General features: G+C 38.4%; 1 protein-coding gene across 4 annotated transcripts in view; it reads left to right on the top strand.

Annotated features, from left to right (window-relative positions):
* SPAST (spastin) overlaps positions 1 to 20,042 on the top strand; it is a 90,569-nt gene that overhangs the window by 35,021 nt on the left and 35,506 nt on the right. For 2 of the 4 annotated variants that reach the window (XM_030800078.1, XM_003262710.3), the window contains exons 4-7: positions 318 to 413; positions 12,956 to 13,143; positions 14,018 to 14,151; positions 14,434 to 14,527. In XM_030800078.1, the coding sequence (XP_030655938.1) occupies positions 318 to 413; positions 12,956 to 13,143; positions 14,018 to 14,151; positions 14,434 to 14,527 (512 nt within the window). The remainder of the gene's footprint in view (positions 1 to 317; positions 414 to 12,955; positions 13,144 to 14,017; positions 14,152 to 14,433; positions 14,528 to 20,042) is intronic. The other 2 variants (XM_030800079.1, XM_003262711.3) reach the window with 1 other exon arrangement.

The raw sequence follows: 20,042 nt of genomic DNA, 5'->3' as shown, positions 1-20,042 counted from the left end.
TGTTTTGGACATATTAGATATTCAGTAAATATTTTCTGGTGATGATAGTGATATCTAACCGCCTCAGGTTACCTAACCTGAATAAGGCATATTTTTAACATAGCCATTCACTTGTTAATTTCTGTTATTTTCGTGACTTCGTTTTTACTAATTATATTTTAAAAGATAATTTTATATAAATGCAAAAACTTTTTTATCATGTAACAATCTGGTAACACCTTGAGTAATTTTTCATTTCACATGCACATTTTATTTGTTCATTATCTTTTTTCTTTTTGTTTATTTTTTCTTTGTTTTTTACCTTCTCTGTTGCATAGAGAAGATGCAACCAGTTTTGCCATTTTCCAAGTCACAAACGGACGTCTATAATGACAGTACTAACTTGGCATGCCGCAATGGACATCTCCAGTCAGGTGGGTTTAGGTTAACTAACATAAAATAATAAAGCTTGCATGCAAAGTGAGAGTCTTACTTAATCTGATAATGTTGATTTGATTTTATAATGGTAGGTTTAATTGTTCATGTTTTCACAGGGCTATGTTGAAAATATAGTACGTTTATCATTCATGGTATATAAACATGCAACAAATAAGGTATAGTCATTCTAAACTTGCTTTATTTGCATATTTTGCAACCTCTGATTTTTCAGATTATAAAATATGAAGGTGTTCATTCCCATAAGTGATTAAAATAATCTTTTTTTCTGTTGTGGCTTTTGTGTTTTTATATGGATAGCTATACTGATTTTTTTCATGAAATACTGTTTTTCTAAGACACATTTTAATTTTTTATTATCAATTTTTATTGCATATCAATTTTCATATATACTGTATCTGAATGTTTTATAGTACTTGATGGAAGAAATTTGAAGCTTCACATAGGGGAAACATTACAGTATTATTTACTATGGATTAACTCTGTCCTTGATAAACTTTTGGATATCAACTTCTACAGAAAATTAAATGTCTTTCTGTTTTGTTTTCTTTGGGTGGGGGACTCTCCATTTCTTAGGTTCTCTGAAATCTGAGCTAGCTTTTTATTTAATTAAAACTTTTTTTTAGTTGACAGATAATGTACATGTTCATGGGGTACACAGTGATGTTTTGATACATATAGTATATAGTGATTAGATCAAGGTAATTATCATTTCCATTATCCCAAACATTTATCGTTCTTTGTGTTGGAAACATTCAGTATCTTCCTTCTAGCTATTTGAAATGATATAATATATTATATTGTTACCTATAATCATCCTGCAGTGGTGTCGAACAGTGGAACTTACTCTTTCTATCTAGCTATAACTTTGTATCCTTTTCCTACCCTTCTCAGCCTCTGGTATCCTCTGTTCTACTTTTTATTTCTATGAGATTAACTTTTTTAAAATAATATTCTGTATGTATATATACCACATTTTCTGTATTCATTCATCTGTTCTTGGACACCTAGGTTGATTCTGTTTCTTGGCTGTTGTGAATAATGCTGCAGTAAACATGGGGTGCAGATGTCTGTTCGATATAATGATTTTCTTTCCTTTGGATAAATTCCCAATAGTGGGATTCGTGGGTCATATGGTAGTTCTATTTGTAGTTTTCGAGGAACCTCCATACTCTTCTCCATAGTAGCTGTACTAGTTTAGATTCCCAAAAGTAGTGTATAAGAGTTCACTTCTCCACATGCTCACCAGCGTTTGGTACTTTTTTTGTCTTTTTGATAATAGCCATCCTAACTGGGGTAAGATACCTCGTTGTGGTTTTGATTTGCATTTCCCTCATAATTAATGATATTGAGCATTTTTTCATATCTTTGTTTTCGACAGATCAGCTAGTTTTATTGGTGACTTTTTTTTTTTTTTTTTTAGCAATAGTTTCATGTGCAGGGCTTAAATTATATTAAATTTTACTTTGTTGAAATTATAGTGGAACAACCTTAGGTTAGGCTATAAAACAACTGCCTTCTTTTTCTTTCGGTATAATAATTATATATGTATTTTTAATTATACTTTAAGTTCTAGGGTACATGTGCACAATGTGCAGGATTGTTACATATGTATACATGTGCCATGTTGGTGTGCTGCACCCATTAACTTGTCATTTACATTAGGTATATCTCCTAATGCTATCCCTCCCCTCTCCCCATGACAGGCCCCAGTGTGTGATGTTCCCCACCCTGTGTCCACGTGTTCTCATTGTTCAATTCCCACCTATGAGTGAGAACATACGGTGATTGGTTTTCTGTCCTTGCAATAGTTTGCTCAGAATGATGGTTTCCAGCTTCATCCATGTCCCTACAAAGGACATGAACTCATCCTCTTTTATGGCCACATAGTATTCCATGGTGTATATGTGCCACATTTTCTTAATCCAGTCTATCATTGATGGACATTTGCGTTGATTCCAAGTCTTTGCTATTGTGAATAGTGCCACAGTAAACATACATGTGCATGTGTCTTTATAGCAGCATGATTTATGATCCTTTGGGTGTATACCCAGTAATGGGATGGCTGGGTCAAATGGTATTTCCAGATCCTTGAGGAATCACCACACTGTCTTCCACAATGATTGAACTAGTTTACATTCCCATCAACAGTGTAAAAGTGTTCCTGTTTCTCCACATCCTCTCCAGCACCTGTTGTTTCCTGACTTTTTAATGATCGCCATTCCAACTGGTGTGAGATGGTATCTCATTGTGGTTTTGATTTGCATTTCTCTGATGGCCAGTGATGATGAGCATTTTTTCATGTGTCTGTTAGCTGCATAAATGTCTTCTTTTGAAAAGTGTCTGTTCATATCCTTCACCCACTTTTTGATGGGGTTGTTTGATTTTTTCTTGTAAATTTGTGTAAGTTATTTGTAGATTCTGGATATTAGCCCTTTGTCAGATGGGTAGATTGCAAAAATTTTCTCCCATTTTGTAGGTTGCCTGTTCACTCTGATGGTAGTTTTTTTTTTTTTTTTTTTTTTTTTGCTGTGCAGAAGCTCTTTAGTTTAATTAGATCCCATTTGTCAATTTTGGCTTTTGTTGCCATTGCTTTTGGTGTTTTAGGCATGAAGTCCTTACCCATGCCTATGTCCTGAATGGTATTGCCTAGATTTTCTTCTAGGGTTTTTATAGTTTTAGAACTGACATTTAAGTCTTTAATCCATCTTGAATTAATTTTTGTATAAGGTGTAAGGAAGGGATCCGGTTTCAGCTTTCTACATTTGGCTAGCCAGTTTTCCCAGCACCATTTATTAAATAGGAAATCCTTTCCCCATTTCTTGTTTTTGTCAGGTTTGTCAAAGATCAGATGGTTGTAGATGTGTGGTATTATTTCTGAGGGCTCTGTTCTGTTCCATTGGTCTATATCTCTGTTTTGGTATCAGTGCCATGCTGTTTTGATTACTGCAGCCTCGTAGTATAGTTTGAAGTCAGGTAGCGTGATGATGCCTCCAGCTTTGTTCTTTTGGCTTAGGATTGTCTTGGCAATGCGGGCTCTTTTTTGGTTCCACATGAACTTTAAAGTAGTTTTTTCCAGTTCTGTGAAGAAAGTCATTTGTAGCTTGATGGGGATGGCATTGAATCTGTAAATTACCTTGGGCAGCGTGGCCGTTTTCATGATATTGATTCTTCCTACCCATGAGCATGGAATGTTCTTCCATTTGTCTGTGTCCTCTTTTACTTCATTGAGCAGTGGTTTGTAGTTCTCCTTGAGGAGGTCCTTCACATCCCTTGTAAGTTGGATTCCTAGGTATTTTATTCTCTTTGAAGCAATTGTGAATGGGAGTTCACTCATGATTTGGCTCTCTGTTTGTCTGTTACTGATGTATAGGAATGCTTGTGATTTTTGCACATTGATTTTGTATCCTGAGACTTTGCTGAAGTTGCTTATCAGCTTAAGGAGATTTTGGGCTGAGACGATGGGATTTTCTAAATATACAATCATGTCGTCTGCAAACAGGGACAATTTGACTTCCTCTTTTCCTAATTGAATACCCTTTATTTCTTTCTCCTGCCTCATTGCCCTGGCCAGAACTTCCAACCCTATGTTGAATAGGAGTGGTGAGAGAGGACATCCCTGTCTTGTGCCAGTTTTCAAAGGGAATGCTTCCAGTTTTTGCACATTCAGTATGATATTGGCTGTGGGTTTGTCATAAATAGCTCTTATTATTTTGAGATACATCCCATCAATACCTAATTTATTGAGAGTTTTTAGCATGAAGGGCTGTTGAATTTTGTTGAAGGCCTTTTCTGCATCTATTGAGATAATCATGTGGTTTTTGTCTTTGGTTCTGTTTATATGATGGATTGCGTTTATTGATTTGCATATTTTGAACCAGCCTTGCATCCCAGGAATGAAGCCAACTTGATCGTGGTAGATAAGCTTTTTGATGTGCTGCTGGATTCGGTTTGCCAGTATTTTATTGAGGATTTTTGTGTCGATGTTCATCAGGGATATTGGTCTAAAATTCTGTTTGTTGTGTCTCTGCCAGGCTTTGGTATCAGGATGATGCTGGCCTCATAAAATGAGTTAGGGAGGATTCCCTCTTTTTCTATTGATTGGAATAGTTTCAGAAGGAATGGTACCAGCTCCTCTTTATACCTCTGGTAGAATTCAGCTGTGAATCCATCTGGTCCTGGACTTTTTTTGGTTAGTAGGCTATTAATTATTGCCTCAATTTCAGAGCCTGTTATCGGTCTATTCAGGGATTCAGCTTCTTCGTGGTTTAGTCTTGGGAGGCTGTATGTGTCCAGGAATTTATCCATTTCTTCTAGATTTTCTAGTTTGTGTAGAGGTGTTTATAGTATTCTCTGATGGTAGTTTGCATTTCTGTGGGTTCAGTGGTGATATCCCCTTTATCATTTTTTATTGCGTCTATTTGATTCTTCTGTCTTCTTCTTTATTAGTCTTGCTAGCGGTGTATCAGTTTTGTTGATCTTTTAAACCAGCTTCTGGATTCATTGATTTTTTTGAAAGGTTTTTTGTGTCTCTGTCTCCTTCAGTTCTGCCCTGATCTGAGTTATTTTGCTTAGTTATTTCTGCTAGCTTTTGAATGTGTTTGCTCTTGCTTCTCTAGTTCTTTTAATGATGATGTTAGGGTGTCAATTTTAGATCTTTCCTGTTTTCTCTTGTGGGCATTTAGTGCTATAAATTTCCCTACACACTGCTTTAAATGTGTCCCAGAGATTCTGGTATGTTGTGTCTTTGTTCTCGTTGGTTTCAAAGAACATCTTTATTTCTGCCTTCATTTCGTTATATACCCAGTAGTCATTCAGGAGCAGGTTGTTCAGTTTCCATGTAGTTGAGCGGTTTTGGGTGAGTTTCTTAATCCTGAGTTCTAGTTTGATTGCACTGAGAGACAGTTTGTTACAATTTCTGTTCTTTTACATTTGCTGGGGAGAGCTTTACTTCCAACTCTGTGGTCAATTTTGGAATAGGTGTGGTGTGGTGCTGAGAAGAATGTATATTCTGTTGATTTGGGATGGAGAGTTCTGTAGGTATCTTTTAGGTCTGCTTGGTGCAGAGCTGAGTTTAGTTCCTGGATCTGTCTCGTTGATCTCTCTAATATTGACAGTGGGGTGTTGAAGTCTCCCATTATTATTGTGTGGGAGTATAAGTCTCTTTGTAGGTCTCTAAGGACTTGCTTTATGAATCTGGGTGCTCCTGTATTGGGTGCATATATATTTAGGATAGTTACCTCTTCTTGTTGAATTGATCCCTTTAGCATTATGTAATGGCCTTCTTTGTCTCTTTTGATCTTTGTCGATTTAAAGTCTGTTTTATCAGAGACTAGGATTGCAACCCCTGCTTTTTTTGTTTTCCATTTGCTTGGTAGATCTTCCTCCATCCCTTTGTTTTGAGCCTATGTGTGTCTCTGCACCTGAGATGGGTCTTCTGAATACAGCACACTGATGCGTCTTGACTCTTTATCCAATTTGCCAGTCTGTGTCTTTTAATTGCAGCATTTAGCCCATTTACATTTAAGGTTAATATTGTTATGTGTGAATTTGATCCTGTCATTATGATGTTAGCTGGTTATTTTGCTCATTAGTTGATGCAGTTTCTTCCTAGCCTTGATGGTCTTTACAATTTGGCATGTTTTTGCAGTGGCTTGTATCGGTTGTTCCTTTCCATGTTTAGTGCTTCCTTCAGGAGCTCTTGTAAGGCAGGCCTGGTGGTGACAAAATCTGTCAGCATTTGCTTGTCTGTAAAGGATTTTACTTCTCCTTCACTTATGAAGCTTAGTTTGGCTGGATATGAAATTCTGGGTTGAAAATTCTTTTCTTTAAGAATGTTGAATATTGGCCCCCACTCTCTTCTGGCTTGTAGAGTTTCTGCTGAGAGATCAGCTGTTAGTCTGATGGGCTTCCCTTTGTGGGTAACCCGACCTTTCTCTCTGGCTGCCCTTAACATTTTTTCCTACATTTCAACTTTGGTGAATCTGACAATTATATGTCTTGGAGTTGCTCTTCTTGAGGAGTATGTTCATGGCATTCTCTGTATTTCCTGAATTTGAATGTTGGCCTGCCTTGCTAGGTTGGGGAAGTTCTCCTGGATAATATCCTGCAGAGTGTTTTCCAGGTTGGTTCCATTCTCCCCGTCATTTTCAGGTACACCAGTCAGACATGGATTTGGTCTTTTCACATAGTCCTGTATTTCTTGGAGGTTTTGTTTGTTTCCTTTTACTCTTTTTTCTCTAAACTTCTCTTCTTGCTTCATTTCATTCATTTGATCTTCAATCACTGATACCCTTTCTTCCACTTGATCGAATTGGCTACTGAAGCTTATGCATGCGTCACGTAGTTCTCGTGCCATGGTTTTCAGCTCCATCAGGCCATTTAAGGTCTTCTCCATGCTGTTTATTCTAGTTAGCCATTTGTCTAATCTTTTTGCAAGGTTTTTAGCTTCTTTGCGATGGTTTTGAACATCCTCCTTTAGCTCGGAGAAGTTTGTTATTACCGATTGTCTGAGGCCTACTTCTGTCAACTTGTCAAAGTCTTTCTCTGTCCAGCTTTGTTCCATTGCTGGCGTGGAGCTGCATTCCTTTGGAGGAGAAGAGGCGCTCTGAATTTTAGAATTTTCAGCTTTTCTGCTCTGGTTTCTCCCCATCTTTGTGGTTTTATCTACCTTTGGTCTTTGATGATGGTGACCTACAGATGGGGTTTTGGTGTGGATGTCCTTTCTGTTTGTTAGTTTTCCTTCTAACACTCAGGACCCTCAACTGCAGGTCTGTTGGAGTTTGCTGGAGGTCCGCTTCAGACCCTGTTTGCCTGGGTATCACCAGCGGAGGCTGCAGAATAGCAAATATTGCAGAATGACAAATGTTGCTGCGTGATCCTTCCTCTGGAACCTTTGTCTCACAGGGGCACCTGGCTGTATGAGGTGTCACTCAGCCCGTATGGGGAGGTGTCTCCCAGTTAGGCTACTCAGGGTCAAGGACCCACTTGAGGGGGCAGTCTGTCCGTTCTCCGATCTCAAACTCCATGCTGGGAGAACCACTACTCTCTTTAGAGCTGTCAGACAGGGACCTTTAAGTCTGCAGAAGTTTCTGCTGCCTTTTGTTCAGCTATCCCCTGTCCCCAGAGGTGGAGTTTACAGAGGCAGGCAGGTCTCCTTGAGCTGTGGTGGACTCCACCCAGTTCGAGCTTCCTGGCTGCTTTGTTTACCCACTCAAGCCTCAGCAATGGCGGACGCCCCTCCCACAGCCTCACTGCCACCTTGCAGTTCGATTTCATACTGCTTTGCTAGCATTGAGCTAGGCTCCGTGGGCGTGGGACCCTCCGAGCCAGGCGCAGGATATAATCTGGTGTGCTGTTTGCTAAGACCATTGGAAAAGCACGGTATTAGGGTGAGAGTCTCCCGATTTTCCAAGTACTGTCTGTCACGTCTTCCCTTGGCTAGGAGAGGGAATTCCCCGACCCCTTGCGCTTCCTGGGTGAGGCAATACCCCGCCCTGCTTCAGCTCACACTCCATGGGCTGCACCCACTGTCTGACAATCCCCAGTGAGATGAACCCAGTACCTCAGTTGGACCCGTCTTCTGTGTCGCTCACACTGGGAGCTGCAGACTGGAGCTGTTCCTGTTTGGCCATCTTGGAACCCTGCCTTCTTTATTCATATGTAATACAAAACTTCTAAGGTTTTAATGGAGAGGAGATAGAGTAAAAGGATTTCTATGGACAGAAGAAACAGTTGGTCATCAACTCTTTCCCTTGTGGCTTCACGTCTCCCCTAAGGACTTGTGATGTTGGTTTGGTCTTACAGTATAGTCAGTGGCAGTTTTCCTCTTCCCATTCCTTCCTATTTAAATGATTTAAAATGCTGTTTCAAGTATCGATATAAGTATTTTGCCTGTTTCTTTTAGCATGGCTGTGAAGGGCTGACATTTTCAGAAGGCACGTACTGAAAACAAACAAACAACAACAACAACAAAAAAAATCCAAAGAAATGTAAGAGTCCATCACATATAAATAGTTAAGTTTCTAAAATATGTATTTGAGATCCCAGTAATTCTACTAGAATAAATAGCAAAAATTCTCCAGCCCTGAAGAGTTGGTCTGTCTTTCCTTTCCTTGTTATCTTGATTCTCTTTTACTTCATTTCACGTGCTAGACCCCATCATGTTTTCCTGCTGCGTTCATCACCCCACCCTCCAAAGCAACATTCTCTTCCTGGGACCTGTTTCAAAAAATTGAACTTTGTTTTATTTCATATCCCTAGTACAAGGTGAATATCCCTAATATGAAATCTGAAATCCGAAATGCTCTAAAATTCAACTCTTTTTTTTTTTTTTTTTTTTTTTTGAGATGAAGTCTTCCTCTGTCACTCAGGCTGGAGTGCAGTGGCACAATCTTGGCTCACTGCCACCTCCACAGCCTCCCCCAACCCCGTCCCCGTGGGTTCAAGCGATTCTCCCACTTCAGCCTCCCAAGTAGCTGGGACTACAGGCACCTGCCACTACACCCAACTAATTTTTTGTATTTTTAGTAGAGATGAGGTTTCACCATGTTGGTCAAGCTGGTCTGAAACTCCTGACCTCAAGTGATCCACCTGCCCTGGCCTCCCAAAGTGTTGGGGTTACAGTCATGAGCCACTGTGCCTAGCCAAAAATCCAAAACTTTTTGAGTGCTGACATGATGCTCAAAGGAAATACTCACTGGAGTATTCTGCATTTTGGTTTTTTGGGTTAAGGATGCTGAACCAGTAAGTATAATGTAAACATTGCAAAATCCAAAAAAGTGTAAAAACCCTAAGCAGTTCTGGTCCCCAGCATTTTGCATAAGAGATACTCAACCCATAATCTGTTCTTTTCTGTTTTCTGGTTGGAAGGGCATATTGGCTTTATAGCTAATTTACACAGCATTGATGTTTAATACACAGTGAGTCCAAGTAGATCACTCAGACCTATTAATAGTTTATTATTGTCGCTCACTTCTGGAACATTCTGTGATGTTTTACTTGGATGAATTCTTTCACCTCTCTTGGGAAATAGTCATACCAAAGTCTGCTTATTACTACAGTGTGTTATCTATTATACATTGTCCAATTTTCTACTCAAAATTACTAGACAGGCAAAGAAAAAGTAAAGTATAACCCTTACTCAAGAAAAAAAGCAATCAGTAGAAACTGTGAGTGGGCCCAGATATTGGATTTAGCAAAGACTTCAAAGCAGCTATTATAATATGTTTAAAGAATTGAAAGGAAATATGGCATCAGTTATCAAACAGGAAATCTAAGTAGATGATATAAACTAGACAATAAAAATAATATTCTAAAGTTGAAAAGTATAGTTACTGAAATTAAAAATTTACAGACAGCAGCCTCAACAGCAGATTAGAGATAGCAAATGAAAGATTCAGTGACTTTGAATGCAGCTCTGTGGAAATTACTAAATTGATGACTCTCACGTAGCAACCTTCACCCCTAGTTTGGTTTCATATACAATGTTTTAACTCTTTTTGCTATTTTTTCTCTTACTTTCTATGATGGAAACATTTTGTGCTTTGATTTTAATGGCTATGTCACAGTTATATACATCTTTACAAACTCATCAAATTGTATACTTATATATTTATTTATTTTTTTTGAGATAGAGTCTGACTCAGTCTCCCCGGCTGGAGTACAGCTGAAATTAGCTGGGACTACAGGTAGGCACCACTGTGCCAGCTAATTTTTGTATTTTTTGTAGAGATGGGGTTTCCCCCTGTTGGCCAGTCTGGTCTGAAACTCCTGGGCTCAACATTTCTCCCACCTCAGACTCCCAGAGTGTTGGGATTATAGGTGTGAGCTGCTGTGCCTGACTGGTATAGCCTGTGTGTGTGTGTGTGTGTGTGACAGAGTTGCACTCTGTCGCCCAGGGTGGAGTGCAGTGGCGTGATCTTGGCTCACTGCAACCTCTGCCTCCCGGGTTCAACCCATTCTCCTGCCTCAGCCTCCTGAGTAGCTGGGACTACAGGCGCACGCCACCATACCCAGCTAATTTTTGTATTCTTAGTAGAAACTGAGTTTCACCATGTTGGCCAGGATGGTCTCGATCTCCTGACCTCGATCCACCTGCCTTGGTCTCCCACAGTGCTGGCATTACAGGCCTGAGCCACCATGCCGTATACTTTAAATGGATGTAATTCATTGCAGATTATACCTCAATAAATTTTTATTTAGTTTTTTGAGACTGAGTTGCTCTGTTGCCCAGGCTGGAGTGCAGTGGCACGATTTCAGCTCACTGCAACCTCTGCCTCTTGGGTTTAAATGATTTTCCTGTCTCAGCCTCCCTGGTAGCTGGAATTACAGGTGTGTGCCACCATGATCAGATTATTTTGGTATTTTTAGTAAAGATGGGGTTTCACCATGTTGGCCAGGCTGGTCTTGAACTCCTGACCTCAGGTGATCCACCCGCCTCGGCCTCTCAAAGTGCTGGGATTACAGGTGTGAGCCGCCACGCCTGGCCTTAATTTTTAAATACTGTAAGGCTTATAAAGAAAAGAATATTCCCCTTCTGTTTCTTTCCTCTCACATAGCAACCTTTCACCCCTAGTTTGGTTTCATATACAATGTTTTAACTCTTTTTGCTATTTTTTCCTCTTACTTTCTACTATATTTTCAAATACAATGCTTATATAACGATTCCTTTTTTTTCTATCAGTTTTTGATATTTATTGACTCCTTATGCTCAAAGAAGACTTAATTCCCTTCTGTCACTCTTCATATATTAATATAACTAGTATTTATGGTTTAGTTTTGATATAACTAAAAATAACTATATATGTATAAGCTATCTGTATATAGTTACATATACGTATTGTTATTTTTAGTTATATCAAAATAACTATATGTATATATAGTTATATGTGTATATATAAACTATATGTATATAGTTATATATGTATTTGTATATGTGTGTATATGTATATATAGTTGTTTTTTTTTTTTTTTGAAATGGAGTCTTGCCCTGTCGCCCAGGCTGGAATGCAGTGTTGCTGTCTCAGCTTACTGCAACCTCTGCCTCCCAGGTTTAAGCAATTCTCCTGCTTCAGCCTCCCGAGTAGCTGGGATTATAGGCACGTGCCACCACACCAGGCTAATTTTTTGTATCTTTAGTAGAAATGGGGTTTCACCATGTTGGCCAAGCTGTTCTCAAACTCCTGACCTCATGATCCACCCGCCTCAGCCTCCCAAAATGCTGGGATTACAGGCGTGAGCTACCGCACCTGTCCTAAAATTGATTAGTTTTTAAGACCCTCTTGGTGGGAACAGACTTTCCTAGTATTTATAGTTATAATAGTTTGGAATCAAATAGTCGAGTGCTACTTTTTTTTCCTCTGTACATCCTATCCCTAATGCCTTTGCTATATTTTGTTTCTTATTTGAGAGCTTTATTTGCTTCATAAGTTTTTTTTTATTTTTATTTATTTTTGTTTATTTATTTATTTTTTTGAGACGGAGTTTCACTCTGTCACCCAGGCTGGAGTGCAGTGGTGCAATCTCAGCTTATTGCAACCTCCGCCTCCCAAGTTCAAGTGATTCTCCTGCCCCAGCCTCCGAAGTAGCTGGGATTACAGGCACCCACCACCACGTCTGGCTGATTTTTTTGTATTTTTAGCAGAGATGAGGTTTCACCATGTTGGCCAGCCTGGTCTTGAACTACTGACCTCAGGTGATCCCCCCACCTCGGTCTCCCAAAGTGCTGGGATTACAGGCATGAGCCACCGTGCCTGGTGCTTCATAACCTTTTTATATCGTCTTTCTGTTCCCCAAAATGAAGTAGTTTCTTCTTACAAATACTGTTTTTTGTTTGTTTTTTATTTGAGATGGAATCTCTCTCTGTTGCCAGGCTGGAATGCAGTAGCACGATCTCGGCTTACTGCAACCTCTGACTCCCTGGTTCAAGCAATTCTCCTGCCTCAGCCTCCCAAGTAGCTGGGATTACAGGCACAAATACTATAATACCGTAAGAAATTAGAATAGGGACAGGCACAGTGGCTCACTCCTGTAATCCCAGCACTTTGGGAGGCCAAGGTGGGAGGATTGCTTGAGCCCAGGAGTTCGAGACCAGCCTAAGCAACATCGTGAGACCCTGTTTCTACAAAAAAATTTTTTAATTAGTCCGATCTGGTGGTGCACAACTGTTGTCCCAGCTACTTGGGAATTTGAGGTGGGAGGATGGATCACTCGAGCCCAGGAAGATTAAAGCCGCAGTGAGCTGTGATCATGCCACTGCCATCCAGCCCAGGCCACAGGTTTCAAAAAGAGAGAGAAAATTAGAATATACATTAGGGGGAAAAAAAACCTAATAACCATATTCCTATCTACCTAGTGACCACCCCTATGAAGACCCTGGTACATGTTCTCATTGAAATCTTATTTTGAAATATTTTTGAATTAAAAAAATACATTATTACCTTGGTCTTACAAATGTTTGCTTGTCTTTATGTTCAGCTACAATTTTCTAATCACAATGGTTTTACTTTTTCCTTGTCAGAAAGTGGAGCTGTTCCAAAAAGAAAAGACCCCTTAACACACACTAGTAATTCACTGCCTCGTTCAAAAACAGTTATGAAAACCGGATCTGCAGGCCTTTCAGGCCACCATAGAGCACCTAGTTACAGTGGTTTATCCATGGTTTCTGGAGTGAAACAGGGACCTGGTCCTGCTCCTACCACTCATAAGGTATTCTGGGACAGTAACTTTAATTGCTGTCTTTTTGCAAATAGAAAAATTTTTAAGATACTATGCTTGCTTAAGTTGATTATAAGTACTTTGTAATACTTTAGAGAATGGATAAGTTTCCATAAAGTTAATTTTTTTTTTTTTTTTTTGAGACTCTTGTTGCCCAGGCTGGAGTGCAATGACGCGACCTCGGCTCATTGCAACCTCCACCTCCCAGGTTCAAGCGATTCTCCTGTCTCAGCCTCCCAAGTAGCTGGGATTACAGGCATGCACCACCACGTCCAGCTAATTTTGTATTTTTAGTAGAGACGGGGTTTCTCCATGTTGGTCAGGCTGGTCTCGAACTCCCGACCTCAGGTGATCCGCCTGCCTCAGTCTCCCAGAGTACTGGGATTACAGGCATGAGCCACCGTGCCCAATCAAAGTTAATTTTTTTTAAATCCACAGGGCAACTTGCTATAAAACTTTTTTTGGACCTCATTAGACATTTAATACCAAGTTTTGCTTACCCAGTCTGTTTTATATAATGCTGTATATTTCATTTTAAATTTATTTTTAAAATTATTTCAATCTGTGTAAATGTTTTATAGCAGTAACATACCTAGAGTTTTGTCATGATTCTAACAAGGGTTAAAATTTGTTTTTATTTTGTAAAAACTAAATCTCTGGATGAAATCCTCTATAACTGACTTAATGCCAAATACAGTTCTCTAGTGAATACAGTTTTACCTTCAGGTAAATACACATTTTCTGGATTTTTATACCCTTTTTCCTGTTTTTAAAGCTTGAATTCTGTGAACTTTAAGGGTAACTTATTTATGAAAAGTGTAAATGTTAGGTTGTATTTTCACATTAAAATTTTGTGTCCTTTAAGGGTACTCCGAAAACAAATAGGACAAATAAACCTTCTACCCCTACAACTGCTACTCGTAAGAAAAAAGACTTGAAGAATTTTAGGAATGTGGACAGCAACCTTGCTAACCTTATAATGAATGAAATTGTGGACAAGTAAGTTTTGCCATCTAAATGTTTTATTTTATAGTTTTTGTGTTTTAATTTTACTTATAAAACATGTCAGGAGTGAAATAGATAATAAATACCTTGTCTGGTTTACATACTTTATTTTTATGATAGTTTTCAATTATAAATGTAGAAAACCATTGCTTTACTGATTTAACTATAGTTTAACAGTTAACATAAAAATAACTATATGTCATAGGGCTTAGGCTTCATCTTGTAATAACTGGGCCCTGTTTGTATTGTAGAACTAACTGAGGTCTTGTTTCTTAGTGGAACAGCTGTTAAATTTGATGATATAGCTGGTCAAGACTTGGCAAAACAAGCATTGCAAGAAATTGTTATTCTTCCTTCTCTGAGGCCTGAGGTAAGAACTTTATATTATCATTTTTCTATAATACCATCTGTTACTGAATCCATAGTAGTAGTAGTAAAGAAATATTTGAGCTATACTAGAATAATTAATTCATAAAAGGTAATAGTAGATTTAATGTTTTAAAAAAGATAAAACATTAACAACTGGTGTTGAGAAGTTATTATAGAATAGGAAAATGGATATGAGTTCCTAATTTCCAATCCTTTTATATTTTTAGGAAAAGTGGGTAGTATGGTATAATTTTGTTTTGTTTTGGAGATGGAGTCTCACTCATTGTGTTGCCCAGGCTGGAGTGCAGTCACATGATCTTGGCTCACTGCAGCCTCTGCCTCCCGGAATTCAAGCGATTCTCCTGCCTCAGCCTCCCAAGTAGGTGGGATTACAGGCATGTGCCACTACGCCCAGCTAATTTTTGTAATTTTAGTAGAGATGGAGTTTTGCTATATTGGCCAGGCTGGTCTTTCATACCTGACGTCAAGTTATCCACCCATTTTGGCCTCCCAAAGTGTTAGGATTACAAGTGTGAGCCACTACATCTGGCCAAATTTTGATACCAAAGTGAGAGAGATTTAAAATTAAGAGAAGGTACAAAAATTAGCCTAGTGTGGTGGTGCACACTTGTAGTTCCAGCTATTGGGGAGGCTGAGGCAGGAGAATTGCTTGAACCAGGAGGCAGAGGTTGCAGTGAGCCGAGATGGCACCACTGCACTCCACCCTGGGTGACAGAGTGAGATGCCGTCTCAAAAACAAAATAGGCCGGGTGCAGTGGTTCACGCCTGTAATCTCAGGACTTTGGGAGGCTGAGGCGGGCGGATCACGAGGTCAAGAGTTCGAGACCATCCTGGCCAATATGGTGAAACCCTGTCTTTACTAAAATTACAAAAATTAGCTGGGCTTGGTGGCGTGTAACCCCAGCTACTCGGGAGGCTGAGGCAGGAGAATCGCTTGAACCCGGAAGGCAGAGGTTGCAGTGAGCCGAGATCGTGCCACTGCACTCCAGCCTGGTGACAGAGCGAGACTCCGTCTCAAAAAAATTAATAAAAATTTAAAAAGATAAATAAATACAAATAAATAAATAAAATTAAGAGAAGGAAATCAGGCAGGTAGTGGCCCCTGACACAATGAGTTTTCCCGGAATTGGATTGCTTGGAAATGCAGCTCAAAGAGTGTGGTAAACTCCATTGAAGACTAAATACCAACATGACACTGATAATAAACAAGTACTTTATGGGAAAGTTTTTTAAAAATTATTTTTAAAAAGAGAGAAATTGTACTGGAGAAAAGAGGAATTCAGGTAGAATAATTCTTTTCTTTTTTTTTTTTTTTTTTTTTTTTTTTGAGATGGAGTTTTGCCCCTGTTACCCAGGCTGGAGTGCAGTGGCGTGATCTCGGCTCACTGCAACCTCTGCCTTTGGGGCTCAAGTGATTCTCATGCCTCATCCTCCTGAGTAGCTGGGACTACTGGCATGCACCACCACACCTGGCTAATTTTTGTTTTTTAGTAGAGATAGGGTTTTACTATGTTGGCCAGGCTGGTCTCAAACTTCTGGCCTCAGGTGATCTGCCCACCTTGGCTTCCCAGAGTGCTGGGATTACAGGCAGAGGCCACTGTGCCTGTCCTGAAGAACAATTTTTAAAAGAATTACTTTTAAGGATATTAAGTCATCAAAGTAGATAGAGCCATTAAATGATGGGTAGAAACCTAATCTTCCATCCTATATTTTATGACTCGTTAAGGAAGATAGGCAGTCTTGCAGTTGATAATAAATATTTGGCTTTCCATACTTAGCACCATTTTGAATTTTTCCAATTCACAAATGGTGTATTTAGTGCTGTTCCAATAATATTGCAAAGAATAAATCTGAAGACTCACTTCTGGGTCACAGTTATTTCACTATTAACATTAAAATCTTATGGACCTACCTACAACATCTAGTGGAAATAAGCTGTGTGACACATTGTGGTGGGTGCATTATTAAATAAATGTGCAAAGGTTTTATGGCTGTATCAATTTTTCCATAGTCTGAATCATTCACATACTGCCTTTATGGTGTTTATCACTTGTAAGTGAGTACCAACTGTACTAGAACTTACTGAATATTTTTCAAGTATATTTTACTTATTACTCATTCTAAGTACATAAAATCACTGATTTGATATGCTAGTTAGGTTTTTGCTAATACCCAGTAAAATAATTAGATAATTATTAAAATAGAAAGCATTTGTCATTATGTGAACTGGATTTATGTCGTGTACCACCTCAGGTCACACTTTGGGAAACATAGCTTATGTATTGAGCTAACATTTTGCTGGAGTTATATAAGATTAGTAAATGCTGTAAACTAAATATTGAAAAAAAAAGCTTGCTCAAAGAGGATTTACATAATTATAGACCTGAAAAGGATCTTAGCAGTCTTTTGACCCATTCATTGATAAAGAAACTAGTCCTAAGAACTAAAATGACTTGCTCAAGATTTTAGTTAAGTGGTAGACCTAGGAAATACCTTTCTAAGATTAGAGCTGCCTGTTTAGTGCTATAGCTGCTACCTAATTCTTACATTTATTTATTAAGGGACATGCTTTTTACGGTAGAAAAATGTATCTAAAATTGTGAAGGTAATACCAAGGAAATATTTAGGCTATGCAAGAAAAGTAATTCAGCTTTTGCTTTACCCAGGCCTATAGAGAACATATCTAAAATAATAAGTAACATATGAATTTGAATTTAGGCATATTTTCATGGTAGTAGCATAATGTGCAATTAAGAAGCTGTAATAATGTAAAAATGCCAGTTGCAAGTTATTTCAAATAAAGGTGAATAACCTGACCTCAGGAGGGGTAGAAACCTTAGTAAACTTAGCAAATTGAGACCTAAGGAAGAGCAGGATCTGTGGTAGAGCCAGGTCTCAAGGTTTATATCCTGGTACAAACTTGTCTATACATCACCACACCTGCCAAATGGAACTTTTTTCCTTGTAGTTCAGATTTCCAAGAAAGGGAATATTGTTGTCCTATCTCAGCTTTTCACAACAGACTCACAAAATGAATCATGTTAAGCCTATGAATGGATAAGACTTATCCCATAACATGCCTCCATTGTGTAAAAAAATCAGCTTTATTCCTAATTCCCCATAGTAGGAAGCTTACATAGACCACAACAGAGACATTGTTAGGTTATATCAAGAAGGTGAGTGGCAGGCATTCTTGAGTATACTGGAATTTTTATTTCACTGTAGAAACACAGAATCATAATTAGTCATCTAAAACTGGTTTTAAGGAGATAATACTAAAGATACTTGAGATAGATTGTTCTCAGAATTACTTAAAACAAGTGCTTTAAATCTTGCTCATTCATGAAGCCATAGCCCTGGAAGGAGATATTGAAAAACTTCACCATCTTCCTTCAATCCCATTGGACCATGTTTTTAATTATATCTTAACATTAAACATAATTTTTGAAAGTTGCAAATATTAATCTTTGAAAAAAAACTCAAACTATATAGCAGAAAACAGAACATGCCCTCTCACCCAAAAGCAAGACTACATTTTAAAGTATATCACAGTGATCTGTCTAAATATTTTTCTCAAATATTTTACAAAGAAAGTGTATATTCTTCTGTCCTTATTTCATAGATCTCTTCCATATCCTGTGCAGCTTGTCTGTTATTTTGAGCTTTTATATTTCTTATTTTGTTCTCTTGCTGCTTAAATGTGATTCTTTGAGATTGATAGAAGAATGTGATTGTTCTCCAGTTGTAAAAAGCTCTTCTCTATCTACTAAAATTTCCATGAATTTCTTTCTTTCTTTTTTTTTTTTTTAATTGAGACAGAGTCTCGCTGTGTTCTCCAGCGTGGCCTTAGGCTTAAGCAATCCTCCTGTCTCAGCCTCCCAAGTAGCTGAGATTACAGAAATTTCCATGAATTTCTAAATATGATGTTATCTTTCATATACTAGCTTAAACATAAGCCTTTCTTCTTTCAAAAATGTTAGAACTTACCTCTTTAAATAATCTTATAAAGCCATTTCTTAACTTTTCTTTCCTTTTCGAATCTATTAACTTGCATATCATAGTAAATGAACCCTTAGCTCCATCATACCACGCACGTTCTACTCCTGTCCTCCCACTTTTTCTCACCCAGGCTGGAGTACAGTGAATATTTAGTGCTTTTAAATATTATTCATTACCAAGCCAAGTAGCATACTATTTTTTCCTTCTACAGCCTTTTTTTCCCCTAAGTAATTGTGTTATTTTTTCATTTGCTTCATTTTCATCTTATTGATTGATAATTATTCTGTTCCATTTCAGTCTAATTTCCACATGGCCAAACCAATCTAAAAACCTGTTAACTCAGGTCTTTTTTTTTTTTTTTTTTTTTTTTTTTTCAGAATACCCTTTCCTGGAACCACCTTCTTCTTTTCATTCAAGACCAAATCCTTTCCATGGCTGTGTCAAAGTGGTTGTTCTCTAATGTGTCTTTACTACCATCATAATTTCCTTTTCCTTTTTTCCTCTTTCTTTATTATGTATCTCCTGTCTTTTACATTCCATATTTTCCACTTTCATGATTTATTTTCTCATTTTGATGGCTACATTTTTCAGTAACTGAGAAAAGGTTTGTGTGAGGGAATATTTTGAGATGCTGTAGTTTTGAAAATACCTTTATTCTGCTGTCTTCTCTTATTAATAATTGACTGGATGTCAAGATTTAAGTTGGAAACTATTTTCCCTGAGTATTTTGAAGGCATTATCTATTGTCTTCTAGCTTCCAGTGTTGCTTTGTATTAGAGACAGAAGATCAGGAATCAGGATAGCATTGGACTTCTTATTTCAATTTCCAAAAGCTTTTTGGATCTTCTCTTTATTCTTCTCTTCTAATAGTTTATAATGATGTGCTTGATGCATTTTCTTTTTCTTTTCTTCTTCCCTCTTGTACATTTCTTTCTTTCTTTCTTTCTTTTGGGGTGGTGGCGGGGAAGGAGTCTCACTCTTCTCGCCCAGGCTAGAGTGCAGTGGTGCAACCTCAGCTCACTGCAACCTCTACCTCTCAGGTTCAAGCGATTCTCCTGCCTCAGCCTTCCGAGTAGCTGGGATTACAGGCATCTGCCACCACGCCCAGCTAATTTTTGTATTTTTAGTAGAGACAGGGTTTCAGGCTGGTCTTGAACTGCTGACCTCAGGTGATCCACCCTCCTCAGCCTCCCAAAGTGCTGGGATTAGAGGCGTGAGCCACTGCGCCCAGCCCCTCTTGTACCTTTCTAGATATTCATCCTTCAATTCTGAGAAAGGTTCTATAATTCTTTAATTAAAAAAATTTTTTTTTGTTTCATCTTTCTCACTTTTTTTTTTTTTTTTTTTTTTTTTAAAGACAGAGTCTTGCTCTGTCACCCAGGCTGGAGTGCAGTGGTGCAATCTCAGCTCATTGCACCCTTTGCCTCCTGGGTTCGAGTGATCCTCCTGCCTCAGCCTCCCAAGCAGCTGGGATTACAGGTGCCCACCACCACCAT

This window comes from Nomascus leucogenys, chromosome 19 (genome assembly GCF_006542625.1).
Source record: "Nomascus leucogenys isolate Asia chromosome 19, Asia_NLE_v1, whole genome shotgun sequence".
Lineage (NCBI taxonomy): Eukaryota > Metazoa > Chordata > Mammalia > Primates > Hylobatidae > Nomascus > Nomascus leucogenys.
Note: the sequence above shows the minus strand (reverse complement) of the source record. Positions and strands in the feature narration are given on the sequence as shown.